The following is a 26,946-nucleotide window of genomic DNA, read 5'->3' as shown; positions in this document are numbered from 1 at the left end:
GAAGTAGGAATCCTTTCATTGGGAAAGTCTGCCTGTCCTCACCACCACAGGGTGTTTCCCTGGTCTGCAGCACTGGTATCTTGCTAGAGAACAGTAGTGATCAGACTGCACAACCCCACTCCCCGCTTTGGGTACACTGTATCTGTGCTTCTTGTTTTGTCCTAATGATATTACTAGACTTATAGATCCCAACTAGCCCAAAGTCCAGGGACTGTGGGGGTGACACCTATACGTACCTCAGACTTCCTCCCTAGCATATAACAGTCAGTCATGGCATTCAGAATCTCATCACAAAAATGAGAGGCTGAGCTAAAATTAAAATATATTTGAAACTGAGGTGAGTATATTCTGTAGAAGAGCAAACTGGGTTTCAGGTGTCTCTTCGTTTCCACCTTACCTGCGCTCTGGTCTTGACCTTCATGGAGCTAATCATGCCTCCCCTTTTATATCTTTCAGGGTCTTGATTCTTCACCTGAAACGATACAGCTTCAATGTAGCACTCTCCCTCAATCACAAAGTTGGGCAGCAGGTGGTTATACCAAGATACTTGACCTTGTTATGGCACTGCACAGAAGGCACCAGGCCGCCACATACTCTGGGCTGGAGTGCACATTCTGCAATGTAAGTGTGCAACATTGAATTGGTGATGGTGGTAGATCCCAGGCTATTAAGCGCCCAACGCATCAGGGAGTCTGTTGCCCTGAGCAGTTATGTATCAGGTGTAGTCCCCATCCAACCTTTGCTTGGCACCCTCTTGTAGAAGAGCCCCATAGAGGCAAGAGAGGATTACATCTCATGATGCAGCAGGGCTGGCTTTGGAGACTTGAAGCTAGGATGGGACACTGTCTGCAAAATAACCTGTGCAATGGTGCTGGGCCAGGCTCTGGAGGATGGGCTGTGTGCTAGGAAACTGCTGTCAGTACACACTGTAATTCAGTGTCAGCTGCAGTGCAGATGCTCTGTTGCAGTTAGCTTTGTGTTAGGCACACCTTGGCTTTTGCCATGGGATGTCACTTAGTGTCCAGTCTATACTGACTTTCCCTAACACCCCCCCCCACCACTCCCGGTCATTTATTCATTTATAAAGCTTTTCCACAGTGTTTATCATCCTAGTATCCAGGCACTTTACATAGTATATTTGTCCTTGTAATACATCTGAAGCAGGGAATATGCATCCCTGGCCCTCAGTTTCCCCTATAAAAGTGAGAATCATTTGCCTGTTGCCCCAGGATGATTCATCAGTTACGGAGTTAGCCTGCTTTGCATCAAGGGCATGCTGCTGGCTTCTATTCAGTCCCACAGTGAGGTAGTGTAGTTAATCCATTCAGCCATGGCATATTTATTTCAGATATAGTCTTGAACATAGAGAGCAGCATTTGAGGTTAACACAAAGGGTTTTCAGCATCTGTTTTAGTAATCGGCAGTTCTAACCACTGACCAGGACAAAAATATCTTCAAGCATCTTTGGGAGGATGGTATTTCTAGTAGGTTTTAATGGGACTCACATTTTTCAAGCCTAATGTTTCCTCCTGATTAGCTGGAGAGATGGAATCCGGCTGCATCATCAGTAGGCTGGAAGAGCAGTCTTTTGTTGGGGGCAGTCTTCTATGTTGCTTGGACAAGGCTGAAACAATGGCAGTCCCCTGACAACTGTAGGTGTGAGGAACTAGGGGGTGCTCAGGTGAGGTTGCAGTGGAATGGGAAATTTGAGGAGAAGCTGAATTAGAATAATTGATGCAACCTGCCAGAGGAGGTCATGGTTTTCAGGTCCTGAACACGCATACGTAGCAGGTGAGTTCTGTAGGGTTTCTTCTATGTGTATAAATATGGCAATAAGTGCTTTGCTTTTTTTTAATAGATCTCGACCATTGAAAGCCTCTCAGATGGTGAATTCCTGCACCATGATAAGCACTTCCACACCTTGTAGGTGAGTTGCAATTCCACAATTTTGTCTGTGAGGGAGTTCTCTGAAAAGCTCCTAGCGTGGTTACTTTTTTTTTTTCCTTGCCTTTCTCCAATGCTGCGGGATCTTCTTTATATCCATTCAAATCCCCTCTCGTGTTTTTTGTTTTTACTTATTTACTGCTTTTTCACCCCGTGTGGAATTAAAGGGTGAAACTTGTTGCCACCAGATGTGGTGGAAGCTGAGAGTTCAGCCAGATTCGCCAGGGGTTCAGACACGTTCTTAGAGAAAAGGGGCATCAGGAGCTATTCATAGTTTTGTAGTTGGTAGGGTCAGAAGGTGTGGGAGGGTGGTTCCGAGGTAGCCACCCCTCCCTGCGTCGGGACTGCCTCCCGCTGGCTAAGGGTCTCTCACCTGTGGTCGCACGCGTCTGACTTGCCTGGCACGACTGTGATTGTAATCTGGTTCAGTTTTCGAATGTCTAGCATGTGCCAGTCCAGAAGTGAGACTCCTCCTGTTCATGGGGTCCTGTCGATGAGGGCTCCGCCTCCCCTACACCCTCGCCCGTACCGCCAGGATGGTGACCGCCAATCTGGGCTGGTCACTCGTCAGAATAACGATCAATACGTCCGTAAAAGAAATGCAAAGGTCAACACAAAGTTCACAGCCAGGGATTCCCTAGAGCCAGGGGCAGCTTGGTCTCTCAGCCGCCTTCCATGGTATTACCCTGTATGCTGGGGTGCTGGCACCCTTTCTCTGGCTCTCTTTGAGCTCTTCAGCCCTCCCCAGGGCTTCCGGAGGCCACTCGGTCCTCCTGATTATGGGTGAGGCAGTTTCACCGTCTGTGAGTGCCCCCATATTACTGTATATAAGGTTCCTGGCTCCTGCCGGGTCTAGCCGCTCCAGGCCGCATCAAACAGTCTGCCGCCTCACTGGGCCGCTTGACTTGGCTCCCGTGCCCCGTTGGGTTTTACCCTTACCCCAGAAGGTCCTGCCGCGTCTCAGGACGGCTCGCATCCGCCCACGTGTGCTCCCGCCGGTATCGGCTCCTCCTCCGCCTTCTTCCGGTTCCCCTCTGCTTGCCGCCGGCGCCTCCTTTATGTTGGCCCTCTCCGTCTGGGCCCCACCTTCGTCCCTGCACCTGGCAGAGGCACGAGTTCGTCCCGCGCTCTTGGTCTGAGAGTGGGGCTTGAATGTGATTGCTTCGGGGTGGGGAGCTTCGGAGCATGTCAGCTCCTTCCCTCCTTCTCAGAAGGGACTTGAGGAGATCATCAAGTCCGACCCCCTGCCATGGGCAGGAAAGAATGCTGGGGTCAAATGACCCCGGCTAGGTGTCTATCTAGCCTCCTTTTTGAAGACCCCCAGGGTAGGAGTGAGCACCACTTCCCTTGGAAGTTGGTTCCAGATCCTAGCTGCCCTGGCTGTGAAGTAGTGCTTTCTGATATCTAGCCTAAATCTATTCCCGATCAACTTCTGGCCGTTATTCCTTGTTACTCCCGGTAGTGCTCGGGAACAGGGACTCTCCCATTGCCTGCTGGTCCCCCTTGGTCAGTTTACTGACGGTTTATAGACAGTTTGAGTACGAGGCGAGGGGCGCAGCCTCTGAATCGGAGCTGGACTTTAAATGAAATGCTGGAGGCTGCAAGAGAGAGGAATGGGGGAAAATCCCTAGGCAGTCCAATTCATTCTCCCTTCCAGCCGCCTCTCTCTGCCACTGTGTGACAAAGGAGACGAGGCAAGAAGGACCTACGGTCTGACCCAGTAAATGGCAACTCTTACGTTCTTAAGTTAATAGATTTTCCCATGTAGCAGATTTCAGTTGGGTCTTACAGCTCCTTGACCCTGCAGCCTGTTTCACCAATATCTGAATTTTATTTTTTTTTGAAGATGGGGTTGTGAGTTAAACTTTTCTCCAGCACTGGGGAATCCTGGCAGTATCTTTAATTTTCAGAAAGTACACCTTCAAATCAAAGAGCTCGGCCATGCTCTGCATGGATTCAGACAGCGATGATGAACCATTGAAGCGCTCTGTGGCCCACAGCCAAAGGTTGTGTGATGTAACCATCAGAGAACTTCCTCAGCAGCAACAGGCACCACCAGAAGATCCAGAAAAGGTAAGGGTCTGCTCCCCTCCATACAATTTGCAATGCAGGCAGTTTCCTATTAGCTAGGGCCTTGCTACATGTTACATCTATTATGCAGTTGACTGGTTAATCATAGAAAATGAGGGTTGGAAGAGTCCAACCCCCTGCTCAAAGCAGGACCAGCCCAACTATATCATCCCAGACAAGGCTTTGTCTACACAGGTCTCCACCACCTCTCTGGCGAGCCTGTTCCAGTGCTTTTACTACCCTTCTTGTGAGACTTTTTTTTCCCTAATATCCAACCTCAGCTTCCCTTGCTGCAACTTGAGCCCATTGCTCCTTGTCATCTGCCACCTGCCACCACTAAGAACAGTCCAGCTCCATCCTCTTTGCAACCTCCCTGCCAGGAGTTGAAGGTTGCTATTCAGTTCCCCCTCAGTCTTCTCTTCTCCAGACTGAATAAGCCCAGTTCCCTCAAGCGCTCCTTGAATCATGTGCCCCAGCTCCTGAACCATTTTCATTGCCTTCCACTGGACTTGCTTCAACTTGTCCACATCATTTCTGTAGTGGGTGCCTCAAAACTGGATGCAGGACTCCAGATGTGTCCTCACCAGTGCTGAATAAACGGGAATAATCTCTTTCCTTGATCCGCTGGCAACATTCCTATTAATGTAGCCCAGGATGCCATTAGCCACCTTCACAATAAGGACGCACTGTTGGCTCATATTTAGCTTATCATCCACTGTCACGCTCCCAGGTCCTTTTCCGCAGATTTAATCACGCAATAAATTTAGACTGGCCATGTGGCAAGTAATTATCACATGATCAAAATTACTTTCCAATGATACAAAGAACCAACCAGCTATAAAGTCAGTGCTTTAAAAATGTGTAACAACTCTAGTGCTGGTTTCTATCCAGCTGTAATTTCAGTGTGTAGCAGTGTCCTCAGAGTCACAAACAAACCCTCGGAACCTCCCAAATCCCTTGCAACCTAGTGTCTGTGATCTCCTGTCTAGCACAGACAACATGAAACATGCGTATATATTATTGGCTCATAACTACCACCGCAGTGCTAAATGGGGGTGCTTTTTACTGTGTTGGCTAATTGATTTCTTTGTATGGTTCATAGACTCATAAAATTAAACTAGATGACCTCTGGAAGTCCTACTTCTCTAACTCCCAGCCTGAGCCAGGATCATCAATTGTCTTGTGTCTTGTTGGAAGCAAAGGCTTTAGGTCAGGTGTGCCAGCTACAAGACATGGTGTTCAGACAATCCCTAGGGCATCTGAATGACTTTCTTACTGAAGCTGTGCACTGACAGAAACATGATGATGGGAGTCATCACTAGTAAAATTACCCAGTAAATATCTTTGTTTAACTGGGGACTGAGACAAACGAGGCAGGGAATACAGCATGCAGTTTAGATGCTTTGTGGACTTGAGCTAAGCAACATCTTTTGGACTGTGGTCCTGTTATAGCTGATAGACAGGGAAAAATTTCACTGTGCACCAAGTGCTTAAATCAGTGGTTCTCAACCTTGTTAGGCTCAAGGCCCCACGTGGGAAATGTCATCTCTTAGGTTTCACTCAGTTTTTGACTGTTGTCAGATCATAGAAAATAATTCTGTGGGAAGACCTCTCAGAAAGACCACATCAGGGCAAAATGTTTTTAACACTGAAATCTCCAGGTTTATCTTCGGAATCATGTTCTTGCACCAAACGGTGTTGATGTTACATCACACTCCATCACACACACACACACACCAGTAAAGATGATGTGTGTACGGATGGGATCTACCAGCTCTCCTGGTCTAGAGGAAATGGTGATAAGAACCGAATTCACTAACCATAGGACAGTACTTTTTCTCTCTAATCAATTAGTTATTCCAAACTGCAAAACATGTTTTGAGACACTTTTACATATCCAAAGCACTGTCACTATATTTAGCTAATAAATAATAGTTGGGTTGGCAGGCCAATCAATTGGCTAGTTAAATATTGTCAGTTGACCACATGTTTTTTGACCAGTCAAAGATGATAGCAATTTTACCAAAAACCCCTACATTTTTGTAGTTTTCTTGACAAATGCATAATGTAACAGTTTTTTGACACATTTAATGGGGCAGTTTTTGCTTTTTCTGTATATTACTTGGACCTATTGACAATTTTCTAGTTTTTGACTGATTATTTGACCAGTCAGTTGACCAAACTTTACCTGGCTGGTCAAATATCCAACCCTAAATAATAATAATAACAGTTGTAGTAACCATAGTATTTGAAACAATAATATACAACTTTTTTTCCTTTCCAATTGAATTTCAGGTTCCATCCAAAATTGTAGCTTGAAAATATCTGACTTAAAATCTCCTAAGAGGAAAAATACATTATTCACCAGCTTTTAACTATATGAAAGACTTGCATTAAAAATCAGTAAATATACCAAGCTGTATAATCACTTGAACGTGGTGTGCTGTAGATGTAGTGCATTGTATAAAAGACAGCATGTTTTTCTATTTGAGCTGTGAATAGTATTTGGCAGCCCAGGTTCCCCCTTTGGATTCACCTGGGAAAAATGTGCGTATCCATGTAAATCCAAAGTGACCCCCCCTGGGTTTTTCCATCCCTAGGGTTCAAAAAGAAATAAAGCAGAGTGTGATAAATCTGCTGACCTGGGAAGTGCTGGCTTTGATGGAATGAGTGAGGATGAGCTGTTAGCAGCTGTCTTGGAGATCAGCAAAAGGGAAGCTTCGCTGACTCTGAGCCATGACGAAGATAAGCCCACCAGCAGCCCTGACACTGGCTTCGGAGAAGACGAGGTCCAGGAACTGCCAGAAAATCTGGAATCGGTGGAGGCAGAGAAGCCCAAAATGGCTACAGAATCAGGTAGGGGCAAGTAATGTCTCTCTGCTGAACCAGAACTTCGGTAACTATAGAGCTGGTCATTTACAGCAGCAGATTGGTATCACACAGGGATGATATAGATAAGTGCACTACACATACAGAGTCTGATGCACGAGTACAGAGAGGCATCTGGATTCTCTGCTACTTGCTATATTGAGCTTTGAAACAGTTGTCTGTAGGTTTTACAGAGTATAATATAAGGTCACTACCAACATTTAGCAAATTTTTCAGCCTCCTGTTTAACACATGCCAGTTGGCCCCCTAACCCCAATGTTAAATCATGTTGCAGTATTCAAAAACGAGTGCTTTGTGTTGAGTGCAACTCGCTTCCAAAAACTGTCTGACTAGCTAACTATTAGCAGATAGCAGTGTAGCAGCAATGTCTGAAGATGGCCTTTGTGTATGAAGTGATATTTTTTTCCCCAAAGGATAACTGAGAACACTTATGTAGTGAAAAATAAGTGGGTTTTATACTTTAATTTGACCTTTTCTCTAGACTATATATACATTTTTTTTTTACCATACTTGTTCTTGCAGTCCATAAGAGAGAGCGTTTGCTTTCCAAAACGCTACCCCTCCCACTCTCCTGCTGTCCCCACATGCACGCATACATTTCAGCACAAGGAGCCCCAGCGTACCTTTGCATATTATGCCCTGCCAGTCACCAGAGTTGCATGCTGTTTTAATGTTCCTGACGTTTGGTGACACTTAATGGAAATTTTGTGCTTTTGCTATGCATTATTTGGTTCTATTGGCAATTTTCTACAGTTTTTGTCTGATATTTGACCAATCAATTGACCAGACTTTATTTGACTGGTCAAATATCCAGCCCTAAATAATAATGATAATGATGATGTTATTACTGTCAGATGGGACCATGGATTTCAGTGGGGATAGCTGAGTCAGTTAGGAGGCAATTCTGTTGTCCTAGGCAGTATTAGAGACAGATACGTGAATTTTTGTCCTACCCTGACTTAAATATGCCCTGTTTGCTGCCCACCACTAAGCACTGCAGGAGTCTGACAGGAGTAATGCATCAGGACCTTGCTCAAGGTCTGGGGAAGACTAGTGTGTGCTCTGAAGTGAGCATGGTAAAGCTGGTAAGCCTGAGTGACCATGTGCTCAGCTTCATAGTTTCATAGTAGCTAGGGTCAGGAGGGACCTGATCAGATCATCTAGCCTGACCCTCTGCCACAGGCAGGAATGAATCCTGGGTTCACAAGACCCCAGACAAGGTGATCATCCAACCTTCTTTTGAATTTGCCCAAGGTAGGGGCGATGACCACTTCCCTGGGAAGTTGGTTCCAGATTCTGGCCACCCTAACTGTAAAATATTGCCTTCTGATCTCTGACCTAAACAGGTTCTCCATCAGCTTATTGCCATTATTCCTTGTCACCCCAGGTGGTGCTGGGGAGAAAAAGGCTCTGCTTATTTGCTGATGATCTCCCCTGATGAGTTTGTAGGCAGCCACCAGGTACCCCCCCAGCTTCCTCTTGCTGAGGCTGAACAGATTCAGGTCCCTCAGTCTCTCCTCATAGGGCCTGTCCTGCTGCCCTCTCACCAAACCGGTGACCCTCATCTGAACTCTCTCCAGGCTGGCCACATCCTTTTTAAAGTGTGGCGCCCAGTACTAGATGCAATACTCCAATTGCGGCCTGACCAGTGTCGCATGGAGACTCAAGAACAGGAAGGCTATACCCTGGAAAACATTGCCAAGGTAATCATTGCATTGCTAGTCAATCATGCTGATATAAGCTGCTATGCTCACATGATTTGGTAGCAATACAAGTGTAGAAAAACCTCCGTGCCTTTAATGTATGTACATCTGTGCCTTGGTCTATTGTCAGTGGCCGTGAACAGGCATGTTAAACGCACCGCACCCTTCTCTTGCTTTCAGAGAAAGTCAGGGAGAGACCTTGCTAGTGTTAAGTCTGATAGAGGGTGCCCGTTCCCAGCCCCCTCTTCTGTGCGACTTGGAGCCCTGGTCTGGAGCATTGCAGCTTCCAGTAAAAGTCTCAATTTGCAGTCATCAGCAGCTCTGTAATGAATCCAGCCTTTCGTTATTCATCTAAGAGGATTAGATGGGTCTGGATTGCAAGCCTGCACTTGAGGTCACGGAGGCTGGAATTCTGCTTTCCCTAATCCTCGTGATTACTAGAACAGATGCTGAAGCCTGTGTTTCCAGCATGACGTCAAACTAGGGAAGGTGTGTTGAGACCACTCGTTCTCATAGCGGAGCCTGACCACATCTTGCCTGCAATAATGGATCTCACTATTTGCCCCCCACCCCAACACAAACGTCTGCGATTCAGCCCACTTATCCTGTCCATAGCACATACCTTACAGGTAAACGGCAAGCTTTTGCCCTTCTTGTTTTCAGAATCCCTTAGAAATCCCGAAGAGACCTAGGAACCTGAAAAGAAGCCCTTGCAGCATTTCAGATGTTGTTGCTTCCCACCATCTCTAGCAAAGACAGGCTTAGAGGCCTCTGTATTTTTAAGGGAAAATAGATGTGAATGCTGAGGGTGGAGCTGCCTCTTTGCGTTCCAAGGGGGCACCATCAAGGCAAGCACCTGTTAAGTAGCCCCACTCTGGCTCAGTCTTCCTTGTGGTAGATGCCAGTGTGCACTTTAAGGGATGGCATCCAGTGTGAGGACAAGAACAGGGGTTCTTTTAAAGTAAAATGTGGCTTGTCCCCACAGCCATTAGCATCCCTGTGAAGTTCTCTCCTGGACTTATGGGAATGCCCAATGCTACATGGCTACGGGCTTTTAAGTCTTTCTAAGGCAGTGGGTGTTGGCTGCAGCCCAGACTGGGGACTCCTGACTGGACTGTGCCAATGCTCTTGCTAAAACTCAAGCCCAGAGGGTCTTGGCTGGAGGATCTTACCTCTTTAGCCTGAGCCTTTAGGGCTCGAGTCAGACAGCCACATTTGGGGTCAGAAAGGAATTTTACACTATGGTCAAATTGGTACAGATGAGGTTGCGGGGGTTGCCTTCCTCTGTAGTGGGGAGCATGGCCTCTGACTGGAGTCTCTTGAAAGTATATTAACAACCTTTTATAGAAGCAGGACATAGGCTGTCATGGTCCCTGTTTTCACTGGGTCAGGGGCAGGGGTGATACCTGGATTGTGTCAGGGGTGACTGTCATGTTGCTCAGAGGCTGGACAGTGGATTTGTCTGGGATGGTTTGGACAAGGCTGATGCTGCCTCATGCAGGGAGTTGGGCTGGATGTCCCTTCCACCCCCCATTTCATAGTTAGTAGGGTCAGAAGGGACCTGAGCAGATCATCAAGTCCAACCTCCTGCCATGGCAGGAAAAAGTACTGGGGTCAAAAAGCCCCAGCAAGGTGATCATCAAGCCTCCTTTTGAAGACTCCCAGGGTAGGAGCCAGCACCCCTTCTCTTGGAAGTTGGTTCCAGATCCTAACCCTGACTGAAGTCGCGTCTCCTGATGTCTAGTCTGAATCTCCCTCTGCCAGCTTGTGACCGTTATTCCTGGTCACTCCTGGTCATGCTCGGGGGAACAGGGACTCCCCCAGTGCCTGCTGATCCCCTCTAACTAGTTTGTAACAGGCCACTAGATCCCCCTCAGCCTCATCTTGTGGAGGCTGAACAGGTTCAGGTCCCATCGCCTCTCCTCGTAGGGCCTGCCCTGCTGCCCCTGACCATGCGAGTGGCCTCCTCTGGACCCTCTCCATGCTGTCCACATCCCTCCTGCAGTGCGGCGCCCAGAACTGGATGCAGTACTCCAGCTGCGGCCTGGCCAGTGCCACATAGAGGGGGAGGATCACCTCCCTGGCCCTGCTCGAGATGCATCTGTGGATGCACGACAAGGTGCGGTTGGCCTTCCTGACCGCATCCCCACACTGCCGGCCCATGTTCATCTTGGCCTCAATGATGTCTCCAGGGTCCTTTTCTGTCTCTGCACTGACGAAAAGGGAGTTCCCCAGCCTGTAGGTATGGAGCTGGTTCTTCCTCCCCAGGTGCAGCACCTTGCACTTGTCTGTGTTGAATCCCATCCTGTTCTCATCTGCCCACCCGTGTAAACTGTCTAGGTCTGATAGCAGCCTATTCCTCCCGTCTAGTATGCCCACTTCTTCCCCACATCTTAATGTCGCCCACGAATTCGAACATGGTGCTTTTCACCCCCTCATCCAAGTTGCTGATGAAGATGTTGAACAGCACGGGCCTGAGGACCAAGCCCTGGGGGACCCCACTGCCTACATCCCTCCAGGTTGAAAATGAGCTGTCCACTACCACTCTCCTAGTTTTTTAGTAAGAATGGTGTGAGGGACAGTGTTGGAGCATCTCCTCCTCCCTCCCTCCCCGGCCCCTGGTGGACATGGGCCAGGATAATTCTCTCAGAAAGCTTACCCAGGATCGAGGTAGGACTAACTAGCCTATAGTTTCCTGGGTCGTCATTCCTCCCTTTTTTGAAAATGGGAACCACATTGGCCCTCTTCCAGTCCTCTGGCACCACACCAGAGCACCACAAGTACTCGTACAGCTGTGCCAGGGGTCCTGCAATGACCTCAGCTAATTTCCTCAGCACTCGGGGGTGGGGATCATCTGGACCTGCTGATTTAAATACATCCAGTCCCTCCAGGTGTTCCCTGACTAGATCTTCCCTGACGCTAGGCCTGGGTGCGCCTCCCCTGGGGCCTGCAGAGGGCCCGGTGTGGGGGCTGATCCAGTCCCCACTCAGGAAAATGGAGGCAAAGAAATTGTTAAATTGGTTAGCTTTGTCCTCTGATGTGATGACCAGATTTCCTAGTGTGTTTTGCAGAGGCCTCACATTACCCAGTACTTTCTTTTTACCCCCTCTACCCTTCTCTGTGATTCTATGAATTCACCTTTGGAGGTCCCTTCTAGCCCAACTTCTGTATGATTTCTATGAATTCCCAGAGCTAATCAACACGGGCCCCACATCAGTAGACGTCACTGTGCTCCCAGGAGTTGAATAGTGTGGAAAGGGTTTAGCTGGTAACAAACAAAGAATGGAGTGGGGGGAAAAGAACCTAAATATCCTCTTGGTTTCCTCAGGTCCTGCCAACTTTACAGAAATCACGAAGGATTTTGATGAGAATAAAGAAAACAAAACTCCGGAAGGCTCCCAGGGGGAGGTCGACTGGCTTCAACAGTACGACATGGAGCGGGAGAGAGAGGAGCAGGAACTGCAGCAGGCACTGGCTCAGAGCCTTCAAGAGCAAGTAAGAGCACATTTTCCTGCCCCTGCATCTCTCCCCAGGAACTTAAGGGCAAGTTGGCCCAGTCCCCAGGCATCTCATGGTCTCCCTGTTATGCCAATCTGGAAGAGAGTAGGCTCAGAAAAGCAGGGTTAGTCTAATGAATGAATAGCAGGCTTGAAATTAAACACAGTTTAGGAGGAATCGTGGAAGCGCTGGTTTCCTTTCCCTCCCTCTAATTCACATCCCATTAAGGCTTTGCAACCAGGTCTAACAAGAGTGCAAGGAGCTGGGTCCCCAGCAGCAGACCACCACACCAAGAGAGTCCTTTCAGCCGCATCCCTCACTTAAACCAGGCCGTGATCAGCTGCCGCCCTATGGCTGTGAGATCCCATGCGGTGTGCAGGCAGGTTGCTCAGAAAAAAAGTCCAAAGCTAGCACCATGAGTTACAGCCCAGAGCACCCAAAGACCCAGTTCAAACCGAGGGCCAGGAAGAGCATGGTACTGAGCTACAGGTAGCCCCATTCTGTACCCGATGAAGCTTGATGTATTTCCAGCTGTGAGACCGTGTACTCCAGGCCTGTGCTGCAGGGATGCCTTAACCAGGAATCGACCTACCAGTCAGATGCAGATTTGGCAAGGGGAATGCCCTTGGTTATATGTGGGCATCTAGAGGTGCGGAGAGTTCCTGCCGTGTTGTGTGTGCATGTCAGGCTAGACTTACTTAGACAGCCTGGAGTCAACTTAGTGTGTCATTGATATAGTCACCGCTGCTACCGTACAGGAGGGTGAAGGTTGAACAGAAAAGCTGGTCTGCTTTGTGTTAATGTTTCAGTTCTCCATCCTGGGGTTGGGCTTTGCCATAAGGGCCAGGGGACAATCTCCTCACCCTTCATCATATTCCTGGAAATTAACTCTTTCATGGTTGCACTCCATGCCAGACATAGTGTTGCATCTGCCTGACTGAAACAGACTCCTAAGTGCTTTAGGCCCCTGCCACACATTGTACCTAGGAATTAATCAATCAATAGAAATCCTGGAGAAGTGGGGCTGGAAGGGACCTCCAGAGGTCAAATCTAGCCAGCCCCCCTGCATGAGGTAGGATCAGCCCTGCCCAAACCACCCGAAACTAATCCATAATCTAAACCCTTCATAAGACTGCTGTCAACCCTGACACAACACCAGACCTCAGACCCAAGCCTGGTGCAGGTGAAACAGGGGAACAACAGCAGCCAATGACCTGCTTCTGTAAAAAGCTGCTAATATGCACCAAGAGATTCCAGGTAGAGGCCATGCTCCTACTACAGAGGAAAGCAAAGCCCCCCAGTCCATACCAACCTGACCATGGGGTAGAACTCCTTCCTGACCCCAAATATGGCATCAGTCTGACCCTGGGTGGAGCCAGGACCATCTAGCAAGGACCCTGCGAGGTTGGTCCCAGCAGGAGCATTGGTACAGCCCAGTCCCCATCCCAAGCCTGGGCTGAAGCCAACACCCAGTGTCTTTAAGGAAGGTTTAAAAACACCCTGACACTTGGAACAGAAAAGGGGATCAGGGGCAACCAGCAAAGCACAGAAGCCTGGAACACCCCTATAGTAAAGCACATATTGCTATGCCTAGATCATTCCTGCCCAGTGGCTGTCCCACCTCTTCTTAAACACTTCCCAGTGAAGGAGAGTCCCCAGCTTCCCTGGGAGTCTGTTCCACTGCCTTACAATTAGGAAAAGCTTTGCTGTTAAAATAATCACATCTTAAGTTGTAACCCAGCCACATGTTAAAGCAGTTAGTGGCATCTTGAAATAAGGAATAAGCCACACAGTTTTTCCACAAAAAATGTGGAATAACTTTTGAAGCTGGTTCCTATGATGCCTGTAATTGAACGTGTGGCCAGGTGCCCCTGTGGCTGGCAGCCCAGATCAGCTGATGGGGCTCCCAGCTGTGGGGGCTTAGAAAATTAGAGTTGGAAAGTACCTCAGGAGGTCACATCTAGTCCCAGCTACATCATCCCAGCCAGGACTTTGTCTAGCCAGGTCCAAAAAAACCTCCAGGGATGGAGACTCCACCACCTCTGGGTAGCCTGTTCCAGTGCTTTGCTACCCTCCTAGCGAGAGAGTTTTTCCTAATATCCAACCTCAGTGTTTCTTGCTGCAACTTGAGCCCATTGGTCCTTGTCCTGTCATCTGCCTCCACTGAGACCAGTCCAGCTCCATCCTCTTTGCAGCCCCCCTGCAGGGAGCTGAAGGCTGCTATCAAATTCTACCCCCACCCCCCTGCTTCTCTTCTCCAGACTGAATCAGCCCAGTTCCATCAGCCTCTCCTCACAAGCCATGTGCTCCAGCCCCCCAAACCATTTTCACTGCCCTCTGCTAGACTCTCCAGTGTGTCCTGCTCTCTCCTGTGTCCCCAGCCTGGAACACAAATCCCTTGGCACACTTGATTGTATTGTACAGAGTTACAGGGTTGTGGTCAAGGGCGCTGGGATGTGTTCAGACCCTGAATTAAGGAGCCCACTTTGAATAACAGCATTGGAAGAGATGTCAAGGGGCATCTGGTATGGTGCAGTTGTGAAATGTTTGAGATGAATCGCCCTGCTATGTAGTACATGTGGGGAGCAATGCTGATTGGCTTTGGAAGTAATCACAGCCCTGTTCTTCAACTGGAATAAATGTGACTATAAGGAACCCTTTGAAGGGTGATGGGAGAAGCATAGGGGCATGCGTCCAAAACTTCAGCAGGGTTTGAAGTGACCAGCTTTGGGTCTGAGAGGTAGTTAGCTGTGTTAGTCTGAAGTCAGTCAGGAGGTAAGGTAGATATGCACCTTTATAGGCTGACTAAATAAGATACATACAGAGAGAAAGTGCTCCCAAGCATTCCTGAACCCAAGTTCACTTCATCAGACACTGAGCAATGCAGATTCCCAAGTGCTTTAGGATTGAAGGTGAGAAGCTTTGATTCTAACATCAATCACTGCTCATTGATGCCAGTGTTTGCAAAATCTTTCCCTGGGGTTGGAAAGTAGGAAGAATTTTCCCTGAGTTTTGTGAAGCTGATGGCTCAGTTACTCCAAGCACTTTTAAAACAAATGGCAGACATTTTACTGCTTTAATTTGGGGCTTGTGTCCTACATTTCAGACAGAAAATCACCCCGTTTTTGAGGGGGGGTTTTGAAAGCGCAAGGGGCTTTGTGCACTGGGGAAAGTCTTTTGCTGGATAAAAGACTCGCAAACTCTCTCTGATGCTTTTCAAACCAACAACCCAAAGACAGCACATGGTGTTAACTAGGACGTGCTCCACTGCATACCAAGTCGTCAGCAGCTTTGACGAGTCTTAATTAAGGCCCATCCCCCGGGCCTCTTGCACTGGAATACTGGACTCTAGCTGATTGCAAACATTCCTTTGCGTGGAACTTTTAATTGACAATGTCAGGTTTGTTGTAGAAACCAGAGCAGCGCAGTGTCAGCGGGAACGCACACTGCAAGAATTTTAAACAGCCGGGGACTTCTGCGAACTAAGTTTGATTCTCTTCCCATCAGGAGGCACGAGAACAGAAAGAAGATGATGACCTCAAGCGAGCTACTGAATTAAGTCTGCAAGGTGAAATTTATTTAACTCCCTCCATAACACTGCTTTTCAGGGGCCCAAAATCCACGTGGGATTCTGAAAGGCAGCTGGGAGTTTGTCCTTTTTCTCTTTGATGGGACTTCGCTCTGCTTGTGTCAGCTTTCTTGTTTCCATTCCATTATGGAAACAAGGGCCAGGGAAAATCCCTCAAGTGGAAACTGTTCTAGGCTTTTTTAGTGGGGGGTTCATTCCTTTAATTCATCTTTTTTTTTTTTTTTTTTAAGTAACATTGGCAAACATTTGACACATGGGTTTTGAAACTCTCCATTCCCTGAAAGCCAACTCCCTATGGCAAGAGACACCTGCGTCTGAGACATCTGAAGAGTGTTACCTTAGCTAGATTGACATGTGGGTGCCCCTGTTCATCCAGGAAAATGAGAAATACTTTATATTTCATCAAATGGCAGTTCTCAATCTTTCTAGACTCAAGGCACTCCTCACTGGATTCAAGGGACCCCTTGGAAAAGCTCTGAGCTTTTGCTTGGTTCTTGACTAATTGGTTTTTGACCCTAGAAAATACTAGAGCCGTTCTGTTATGAACAACTCGGATGGACACAACAGGAGAGAGTGCTTGTGGCCCCTGGATTTCTGTTCGAAAACTCTGTTTATCTTGTGATTCACTTGTAGTGTTTGCAACCCAACACCCGACTGCTTGGCACTCTGTGGCATGCTTAAAAGGATCTCATGGCACCCCAGGGTTGGAGATTCAGTGGTGCAGTGTGGCCTAGCTCAGATTCAGCCAGTTTCTGCTGCCAGTGTCCTGGGGCGTTGTTGGCACCTTCCTGACTTCACACTCCCCAGCTTTGGAGTTGTAGCCAGACAACAGCCTTCTCCAGGTGGCTGTGTGCATTGTCCCTACCACTCTCAGTCCTTAGTAGCCTGAGAGAACTTGGCATTGGGATTTCAGTATCCTCTTGATTTGCAATCACTTAATTTTCTTTCATGCCTTGAACCTTGTCAGATGAATTTCAATGAGCTACCGCATCATTCATAAGTGTCAGCAGATACCTGCCTAAAGGGGTCTGCTAATAACCTTTCTCTACAAAGCAGCTGTTCTGTTTTAACAAGCAGCCAGCAGTACTTTCTTCTAGGGCCCTTTATGGGATTCTCGTAATCCAGAGGCTAGGAGCAGGCTGGGATTTAGTTAATCTATCACTGAGTTTCCATATGTGGCCTATTTAGAGGGCAGAATTTCTCTTTGGTGATGAAATATATCAGCACTGGCAGAAAAGCCTTCTTGGCTAAGAGCCATTCAACTCGAGAACAAACTTCTGGAGGCTGTTATATTAATACCGGCTGCTGCTTTATTTTATTTATCTATTTGTTTATTTTTTTTTGGAGGGCTGGCTTTAAGAACCTCTTTGGCAAAGAATTTTCACAATAGCTGGCACGATCCTAAATTAAAAAAGAGAGCATGTTCCCCCTGCTAGCCATGGACAGCAGAAGAGCAGAAGGCTCTTGTCCATCTGAGCTGCACAAAGTAGATTTGTTTAGTACAAAGTTAAATCCTCCTAAGAGCACTGTGAGCTGAGAATACTGTGTCCAGGGGGACACTGCTGCCCTTCTGGCTCTCATACAGCCACTCACAGCTGCCTCAGATGCCTGTCTGAACTGAGCACGCCGCTCTGTGAATATAGCGCCTGGTTTGAAATGACAGTTCGTAGCTCTTCTCCACTGACACGACAGCCAGCCCGGTAAGAGAGGTGCCATTGTTTCACTTGATCTGGGACCCCCAGAGCTTATGGCATGTATAACTATACAATCAAATTAAGCTAGGGAAGCTAAAAAAAAATAAAATTACCAAGCAGCCTACATATTGCAGTGACTTTCTGCATTTTTTATTTGACCTACTGAATAAAAGGGTAGAAGCTTTGTAGATGGATCTGCATGCTATAGGTAGGTTCTGTTCTGTGAATCCAGTATACAGCATAAGTTATTTCACTTTCTTTGTCTGACAAGATAATAGACAAGTTCTTGGAGTGCCCAGAGCCCCTTGCTTTCATCCGTGAGGAGCCGTGAAACTTTAAATATTTTCATTAGGGCCAGCTAGTAGAGTTGGACGGCCCTGCAAGCTCTGTGATCACACCTGCTTTCCCGTACATTTCCTGCCACATTTTCTCACACAGCATCATTGTCTTTGTGCCATTTAGAGTTTAACAGCTCTCTTCTGGACAGCGTTGGCTCTGACGAGGACTCTGGGAATGAGGATGTTCTTGACATGGAGTACTCGGACGCCGAAGCAGAAGAGCTGAAAAGAAACGCTGAGGTAGCAATCCGCGATTTTGGATGCTGAATGAGAAACGAGCCGCTTGTTCGGCTGTTCAGCACTTGCTGTTTGGGAGCAAATGCATCTGTTAACCTTTAAAAGACACAAGAAGAGAAGAGATGCCATGTACTGGGGCAGACTGTTGCCTCCTGTCTCTTGTCACACAGTGGCGAAAAGTGAATCTGAAAGGGAGAGTGAACTGGGTCTGACCAGGGTATTTTTCCCCTGTTCCCCTCCCACCTACAGCCTCCAGCATTTAAGGTCTAAGATGTTCTGATTCGGAAGCCGTGCCCCTCACTCCCCTGCTCAATAGCTCCTGATACCTCCGTCCTCCAAGAACAGGCCTAATCCCTTGGTGAATCTGGCTGAAGTCTATACTTCTACCTCCTCTGGTGACAACGAGTTTCACCCTTTAATGGGGTGAAAAAGAACTTTGATTTTGTTAAGTAGTTGCCCTCTTCATTTGACAGACAAAACGATATAAGGGCTTTCCTCACTGCAGGAGTTGCTACCAAGAAACCTTGAGTGTAGTTTTGAAGTGTGGAGGTGTAGCGGGGGAGCCAGGAAAGGGTGATTACTACTGCTACAAGTGTTTTTTGTGTGTGTGTGTGTGTGAAACAAAGTAGGTGATGGGCCCGTTAAGAAAGGAAGTCTTTTAGACCATGCAGTGGTTGCTCTGAGGTGTTGAGGGAGAAGGTGCATGAGTTCTGGGTCAGGTGTCACACAGCTCATCTCCCATCTCTCTGTTATGCTCTCTGCCCCACGGAGCAGCCCTGCCTGAGAGCTGCTTGTTTCCTTCTTCGGAAGGAACATGTGCTACAGCCATGGAGAAGGGGGTAAGAAAAGGTGTGTTGGTTACTGGCAGCACTGTGGAGGAGAATCTCTGTGCCCCCCTCTGGGCATGGAGTGCCAGTTCCACGCCCTGCTTATCAAAGATGTTCTTAACACTGTAGTAACCAACCTGGCTCCCAGGGTGGTTTATTTAACTTTATCTCTGTGGACTTAGTACTGACATCCGTGGAAATCATTTACTTGGGGAAATTAGCTTGACGGTGCAAAGCAAAATGGAGAGCACGTGTCATCCAGTTGGTCCAGAAGGGAGAGCTGTGCTGTTCCACTGGTGACTGGGGACATGGAAACAATTCAGAAGTGTCCCCCACCCTCCAGTTCTCAAGGGATACTCTTTTCTTGTTGTCCAGTCCAGTTTCTATGCACCTGAGTGTATTTCTTGTTCAGGCAGCTGCTGTGGACACAGGACCCAAGGCCAAATTCTAGCCATAGGACTTGTTCTGAATCCAGTGCCAAAATAAAAGCAAATCCTTTTAAACGCTGTTTTCCAGGTAGGAGAACTCCCTCATTCCTATCGTCTCATCAGCGTTGTCAGCCACATTGGAAACACATCATCTTCAGGTAGGGAATATACACTTTGGTATCTTCTTTTAACTGCTCTTGCACTGCTTAAAGATACGTAATGTTGAGTTACTGTAACAGCATCATACGTAGGTTCAGGGGAACATTACAATCCATTTTCTTGGTCACTGTTAATTAGTAAGAATAACCTTTCAGTTTGTAATTGAGCTTCCAAAATAAATCTTTTTCCAGTGGCTGAACAATATGTTTCGTAGGGCCCAACCACACATTCAAATGGAAGCTGAATAGAAACCAGCTATAAAGTGGTTGCACTTTTTGCAAACACTATTTTGTAGCTGGTCAGTTCTTTTTGTAGCTGGATGGCCACTTTTATGGTGTGATAATTGCTTTGCACTTGTGGCTGGTCTGAATGTATTGTGATTAACCCATTCATGGTGTGACAATTACTTTGCATATGTGGCTGGTCTAAATTTGTTGTGTGATTAACCAGTTTATTGCATAATATATGCAATGTGTGGCAGGAGCCTAAGAAAAAGAGGGTTGGAAGGGGCTGCGTAGGTCACAAGGGCTTTCCAAGTTGCTTGAGGCCAGGCAGTCTCATCAAGGTGTCAAAACAATTAGTTGATGGGTTTTTGAGCTAGCACGTGGAAAAAATGTGTCTTTTTTTGTTTTGAAGGGCATTACATCAGCGACGTCTACGATATCAAGAAGCAGTCCTGGTTCACGTACAATGACCTGGAAGTGTCCAGAACTCAAGAGGGCACCGTACAGTGTGACCGAGACCGAAGCGGCTACATCTTCTTCTACATGCACAAGTAAGAGAGTCTTGGAGCTTAGGGCAAAAGTGTTTAAAAAAAAAAAAAAAAGCCATTTCTCTCTTGCCACAGAGAACAGGATGCAAACCCAGCGCTAGAAGTTGCAGCAAAGCAGGCTTATCTCATAGATTTCATAGACATCAGGGCTGGAAGGGACTTCAGGAGATTGAGTCCAGCCCCCTGCCCAAAGGGCAGGAAGTCAGCTAGGGTCATAGGATCCCAGCAAGATAAGCATCCAATTTACTCTTGATGGTGTTCAACGCAGGCGCTTGAACCACCTCCGCTGGCAGACTGTTCCAGACCTTGGGGGCTCGGACAGCAAAGAAATTCTTCCTTATGTCCAGCCTGAAATGGTCTTGCAGGAGTTTGTGACCGTTCGACCTCATCATCCCTTGGGGCGCTCTGGTGAACAAACGTTCCCCCAGATCCTGATGGTCACCCCTGATAAACTTATAGGTGGCCATCAGATCACCCCTGAGCCTGTGCTTTTCCAAGCTAAAGAGTCCCATGGCTCTCAGCCTATCATCGTAAGATCTGTTTTCCTGACCTCTGATCATACGCGTGGCTCTCCTCTGGACTCTCTCAAGCTTCTCCACATCCTTTTTGAATTGTGGAGCCCAAAACTGGACGCAGGACTCCAGCTGCGGCCTCACCAAGGCCGAGTACAAGGGGAGAATGACGTCCCGGGATTTGCTCGAGAAGCACCTATGGATGCAAGCCAGCATTTTGGTCGCTTTACTAGCTGCAGCATCGCATTGCAGGCTCATGTTCATCTTGTGGTCAATGATGACCCCCAAGTCTCTTTCTTCTGTAGTGCTACCCGTCTCTTTCTTCTGTAGTGCTACCCAACGTAGCACTGCCGAGCCTATAAGGATGCTGCAGGTTTTTCCCCCCAAGGTGGAGAACCTTGCATTTTTCGGTGTTAAACACCATGAGGTTCTCATCTGCCCATTTGCTGAGCTTGTCCAGGTCAGCCTGGATCACCCGCCTATCTTCTGGCGGTGGTGCTTTGCCCCAAAGTTTGGTGTCATCAGCAAACTTGGCCAGTCCGCTTCTGACTCCAATGTCCACATCATTAATGAAGATATTGAACAGTATGGGTCCAAGGACAGAGCCTTGGGGGACCCCACTGGTCACAGGGCACCATGATGAGTGACTGCCATCAATTACAACCCCCTGGGTCTGACCACGGAGCCAATTTCCCAGCCAGCAGATTGTGGTGGAGCCAAGGCCACAACTGGCCAGTTTGGCCAAGAGGTGATCATGGGATACCAGATCAAAAGCTTTTTTGAAGTCAAGATATATGACATCAGTCTCTTCTCCCTCATCCAGGTGATAGGTCACCTGGTCATAGAAGGAAATGAGATTGGTCAAACAAGACCTACCTGCAACAAACCTGTGCTGGCTATCCCTTAGGATGTTAGCCTGGGCCAGTCCCTCAAGGATGGCCTCCTTAATAAACTTTTCTAAGATCTTCCCCAGGATAGAAGTCAGGCTAACGGGCCTGTAGTTAGCCGGATCCACTCTCCTCCCTTTCTTGAAGATCGGCACCACATTGGCCTTCTCCCAGTCTTCGGGCACTACACCAGAGTGCCAGGAGTTTTCAAAGACCCGTGCCAGGGGCTGGGCTATGACGCTCGCCAGCTCCTTGAGTGCCCTGGGGTGCAGATTGTCAGGGCCGGCTGACATGAAGGTATCCAGCTTCTCAAGGTGTTCCTTCACGAGGTCAGCATTGATGGAGGGTAGGGGATCCCCATCACCCGGATCTCCCTGTCCCATAGCAGGCATGGGCGTCCCGTGTCACTGATGAAAGACTGATGCAAAGTACCTATTGAATAGGTTGGCTTTTTCCTGGGCGTCAGTTGTCAGTTGCCCCATCTGGTTTAGCAGGGGTCCAACGTTGCCCTTGCTTTTCCTCCGGCTCCCCACATATCTGAAAAAGGACTTTTTGTTGTCCTTGATGCTTGAATCTAGTTGGAGTTCAGTTGCAGCCTTGGCTTTCCTGGTTTGCTCCCTGCAGGACCGGACCAGTGCAGAATAATCCTCCTTGGAGGTGAATCCCGTCCTCCATCCTTCTCAGGAAACACTTCTTCACTGTCTGAGCAGAGAGGCCATGGGAGAGGCACCAGGGAAGGAGAGGACTCTATTACTGGAGGTTTTCAAGAAAAGGTTGACCAGCCACTGGATGGGGATGATCTAGGCTCAGCAAGTGATCTGCTGTGGAGGTGTCCCAGGCTTCTGGGCTTTGCACATTGCCACACAAGGTTGAAAGGGAATCCCTCTGTCACCCCCTTTCTGCTACATGTGTCAGATGTGGGGGTTTTCTTAAGCTTTCCTTAGAGGCACTTGGAGTTGGCAGCAGCTCAGGCTGAGGATTTTGACAGCTGTGCCAGTACTCCTGCTGGGACGTCAAGCTAGGGGGTCTTGCCCCTCTGCGCGGGGTCAAACCAATGCGAAATTTTGTGTCAGGAAGGAATTTTATTCCATGGTCGGATTGATACAGGTTGGGGGGGGTCTCAAACATATATTAATAACCCTTGCAGCAGCAGTACATTAGCTGCCACAGTCCCTCTGCTTTCCCTGTGGCAAGTTTGGATGTTGTGTCATGCCAGGGCTGACAGTAGTTGTACTAAGAGGTTAGTCAGTAGATTTGTATAGGATGGTTTGAACAGGGCTGACTTGGGCAGGGGTTGGGCTAGATGCGACCTCTGGAGCTCCCTTCCAGCCCCACTTCTCTATGTTTTCTATGATCTCCCTTCTCCTGACCACCCTCCTCAAAGTTGAGGGCTTCTCTGGGGATCTTAATTTTGTTCCTGCCCTAAGAGTCTGAGAGTCCTGTGATAGTACACAAATCTACCATGAATATGTCCGGTTGCAATGAGATGCCAGCCTAGCATTAAAGACGTATTTAAAGGAGGAGGTGTGGCATCTCAGCAGTATTATCTATGTCAGCCCCACACATCTGTTTTCCCTTTGTTTTATCCTGTTTATCAGGGCCCTTGTTCCCTCCAACCGTTTCACTGGCACTAGCTAATTGTTTTAGTTTCGTTGCCCTCTTCCTGTCAAGTCTTAACGGTTGTTGTTGTCAAACTGTTTTGTAATAACCAAAAACTTAGTCCTGAGCTGCTTATGAATTCATGGGGCTGGGCATAGAGATCCGTGGGGTATCTCTGTTGGCTTAACTCCCATCATCTGGAATTTCTCTGAGGCCTCAATCCAACTTCTTGTTCACCACACCTGTCTTCAGCTTGTCCAACTACTCTCTAGTCATTGATCTCACGATGTGCCTTTCTCCGGCTTCCTAGGGATATCTTTGAGGAGCTGCTAGAAGCAGAGAAGAACGTGCAGCCGCTGAGCACGGAAGCGGGAAGGTCTGTGCGCCAGCCCCTGTGAAGAGCAGGGTACCTCGTTCCTCCTGACTGTGGGGAATTCTGAACTTGTGCCAGATGTGGAGGAGAACAAACTGCTCAGGGAGAGACGGAGCGTGAGAAACACAGGACTCTCGACTTGCCGAACCATGGGCTTGAGCTGCGCTCGTCAGCCTTGGTGTCCCTGAGAGCACCTCCTTTTGGGGGGCGACAGGGGGAAGATTTTTATTGTTCTGGGAATAGCTTTGTCAGCGTGGAGCCTTAAAGAGTGACATTGAGCCACCAGACTACAGCTGCTCATGAATTGATCTCACAGTAGTGCAGAGAGACCAGACCTTCCAGGCCCATTCGCCTAGGACGTGCGAGTGGGGAGGAGAGTTGCATATCACTTGGCATTCTATTCTTTTTTCTTTTTCTTTTCCAAGAGCAACTGAAGCAATAGATTCTGTAACCCGGCCTGTATCGTGTTAGTAACGTTCACTGGAAACCCCCCCGACACCAAGTATCCTATGGCCAGTCTGCCCTGCTAGCTGGGGTGTCCGCACCGTGCCAGTTGAATGTGTCCTGACGTCGGCAGGATAGTAGACACTCTGGCGTTTCTTTGCAGTGCTGGGAAACAAAGTGCCAGTGCTGTGGCACGTGTTTAAGACTCAGCTGCCTTCCATCACCTTGCCAGAGTTCCTCGTCCCCCCTGGTTTAACGCTATTATACGCACGTTTGGTTTTGTTTTGAACTTTTTATTCTCTGACTGCCTCTTTCCATAGCATTGTTGCTTGGTGCAGCTCACAGAGAAAGCATCTGTCTCCATGTGCATGTTTCTCTCTGGCTTCAAACCACGTAGGGTTGCCTTGTTTTGACTTCAACAGTCGCAGCTGATAGGATGGGGTGGAAGGTAAGCTTTGACCTGTTGGTAGGTTCAGAAGTGAACCCTGGCCACGTCTCGTCGCACGCCAGAAACTGTCATTCTGGCCCAGCCCCTTCAGAGTCTGCACATGGAAAGCTTTGTCTTTTTGTATCATCTCAAACTGAACGAGTGAAGAAAACCGGTTGGCAAGATTACCCTTGGATCGCTCCGTTAGACTGAGAGCCAGGGTTTCAAACTGACCTTCTAGACCCCCAGAACTCCCCAGGGAGAGATGTGCTTTCAGGGTAGCTATAAATTTATTGGGCTTTTGAGGAGTCTGGAGCATTCAACTGCTATAAACCAGCTCCATTGAGAAGCTTTGGGAACTTCAAGGTTAAGAAGAGATTTCAGGGCACATGTGTTTTACCTCTTCTATTTTCCTAGTTGACTTCAGTAACACGAAGCTCGTTTTATATCTGGTTTCAGTAAAACATCCCACAATTTGGTTCTTATTAGCACCTTCAAACCATCTTTTATTTAACTTGGGCAGATGTTTCCTTCAGCTGCTGGGTTTTTTGTTTGTTTGCTGTTTGGGTTTTTTTTGGGTTTTTTTCCTCCCAAATGAATTGTTATTAGCAACTGGAGGAGCTGATTGAGTTTTGCCCCTAATTCTGCCTCTTTGCAATTGGATTAATTGGTTACAGATGTTGAAGGGGTTTTATTTTTCCCCCCTTTCTTTGCTATCAAGGATGTTCTGTTTTAAAACTACCATGAGGAGTTTCTCAGGAATAAAATACCTAGAGCTAAGCAGATGCGTCTCTGATGGCAGTGGGCATCAGATAGGGATGATCCGGGTCCACAGAGCTTCTGGGTGGAAGACTAACTGCAACCAAAGAAGCAGAAGGTCTTGCCAGGTGCTGGTCTTGCATTAAGCGGGCGTAGATGCGGACCTGCTACATGCATGGCAAAGCTTTGCCGTTAAGATGATGCAGCTCCGGCCGCCCACAGCATGGTGTTATAAACCGTTCAAATTTTCCGTTGTTGAAGTGAAGGTGCATAGAACTGGGGCGAGAACAGTTCCCAGAGGACTTTGTTGCAGAGGCCCAGAGCAAAAGGTGGGGAGCATGGTGTTAGAGCAGTCACTGTTCTCCACCGTGACTCGCCCCTTCCTCTGGTTTTCCCCCCAGTCTTATAAGAGCAGCTAGCGCCGATGCTAAAAGTGTCAGATCCACTAATGAACTGAGCAGGGAACTTAGTTCCCTCGGGTCTAAGCCTGCAGCCCCCCAGATCCATCCATGTGTAAATGCCCTTGGGGAGCCTGGTGCCAGCAAAACGCCCCTCTGATGTGTGCATCTCAGGCTTGGTGCAAAGGGGCAGCTTGCAGCCGGGTTTCCCTGTTGGAGCAAAGACTACATTCTCACCTGTGTTGTTAGCAGCCGGTGAATGAGCTCCTGTGGGCCAGTGACCTTGCCTCCTGGAGCTTGTTGGTCCGATCCATGTCCAGGTGTCCCCAGCATCCTTCACTGTGCACCTCCCATGCTGCCTATCTCATTACAATAACTTGACGCTGCTCAGCTTTAGCCACTCCGTGTGGCCTTTACAGTCAGTCTGGTTTGTAGCTACAGGATGGCTCTGATCCTCTGGGCCTCATGCTTGTAGTAGAAGCTTTTGCCAAGCCAGCTGGGAAGCAGGAGGCTTTTGGGGGGTAAAACAGCGATGCCAGTAGGGCTCGTGGGTGTGCCTAGCTAGCGAGGGTGCAGTGCAGGGTACATTACCCATCGCTCAGAGCGTCCTCGCTCAGACCCGTATTCACCCCAGAGTCTGTTTGGTTTGGTCCAGCAACAGTCCAGTCTGGAAGGGCAGCGCATGAGGCTCTTGCCTCTCTTCCCCTCAACTTTTGTCAGCTTTCCGTTGATCTTGGTTTCGCCTCTTCCTTATGTTTGCTTTGTGCAATAGCTGTGCTCGTATTGGGGGTGGGGAAAGCAGAATTGCTGCTGGGCCCATCAGAGAGGTGCATACAGGGCAAGACTGGCCAGAGAGATGCAGTCTGTGCTGGAAGGATGCATCTTCTCTAGCTGGGCTTTCATCCCATCCTCCTTTCGCATGAGGGGTTTAACAGGGCTGCTACAGCCAACGGGAGAAACGGCGAGTTAGCCTGCATTACCTTCGTATAGACATTGAGGGCCCATGGCAAGGCTGGGGGCACTGGGCAGGACCAGGGGAGCAACAGGGCTCATCACTTCCTTTTCTAAACCGATCTAATTGGGGCTAGTAACCAATCACCAAAGACAGGATCCAGTGGGGGCCTTACCAGAGAACCTGCCTGCCACCTGGCTTGGTAACTCTCAGGGTTGCAGGTACATGTCCTGCCATGTGCGCGTGTCAAGGGGAGGCCACATGACCACCACTGGGGCCCTTCCCTTCTTCCCGGGGAACAGCACTTCTCTGCGTTTTAGCAGATCTGTTCCACTGGGATCTTCAGAGGTTTGCCGTCCCCTCCACGTTTTTAAATTTATGTGTAGATAAGCTTTTCTTTTGTGGAATTAAAACCTTTATCAACCCTCCCATGCTCCCACATCTCCA

At 48.2% G+C, this 26,946-nt stretch overlaps 1 protein-coding gene across 2 annotated transcripts in view; it reads left to right on the top strand.

The window, feature by feature from the left end:
• Positions 1–23,975, top strand: part of USP37 (ubiquitin specific peptidase 37) — a 46,778-nt gene extending 22,803 nt beyond the window's left edge. The window contains exons 15-24 of one of the 2 annotated variants that reach the window (XM_090046145.1): positions 457–621; positions 1,859–1,927; positions 3,855–4,017; positions 6,615–6,870; positions 11,935–12,101; positions 15,612–15,672; positions 17,850–17,965; positions 19,306–19,375; positions 20,013–20,151; positions 23,457–23,975. In XM_090046145.1, the coding sequence (XP_089902271.1) occupies positions 457–621; positions 1,859–1,927; positions 3,855–4,017; positions 6,615–6,870; positions 11,935–12,101; positions 15,612–15,672; positions 17,850–17,965; positions 19,306–19,375; positions 20,013–20,151; positions 23,457–23,544 (1,294 nt within the window). In that variant the 3' untranslated portion in view covers positions 23,545–23,975. The remainder of the gene's footprint in view (positions 1–456; positions 622–1,858; positions 1,928–3,854; positions 4,018–6,614; positions 6,871–11,934; positions 12,102–15,611; positions 15,673–17,849; positions 17,966–19,305; positions 19,376–20,012; positions 20,152–23,456) is intronic. The other variant, XM_090046146.1, reaches the window with a different exon arrangement.
• Positions 23,976–26,946: the final 2,971 nt, after the last annotated feature.

The sequence above is a fragment of the Crocodylus siamensis genome, chromosome 4 (assembly GCF_052110815.1).
Source record: "Crocodylus siamensis isolate JL-2025a chromosome 4, ASM5211081v1, whole genome shotgun sequence".
NCBI lineage: Eukaryota > Metazoa > Chordata > Crocodylia > Crocodylidae > Crocodylus > Crocodylus siamensis.
Note: the sequence above shows the minus strand (reverse complement) of the source record. Positions and strands in the feature narration are given on the sequence as shown.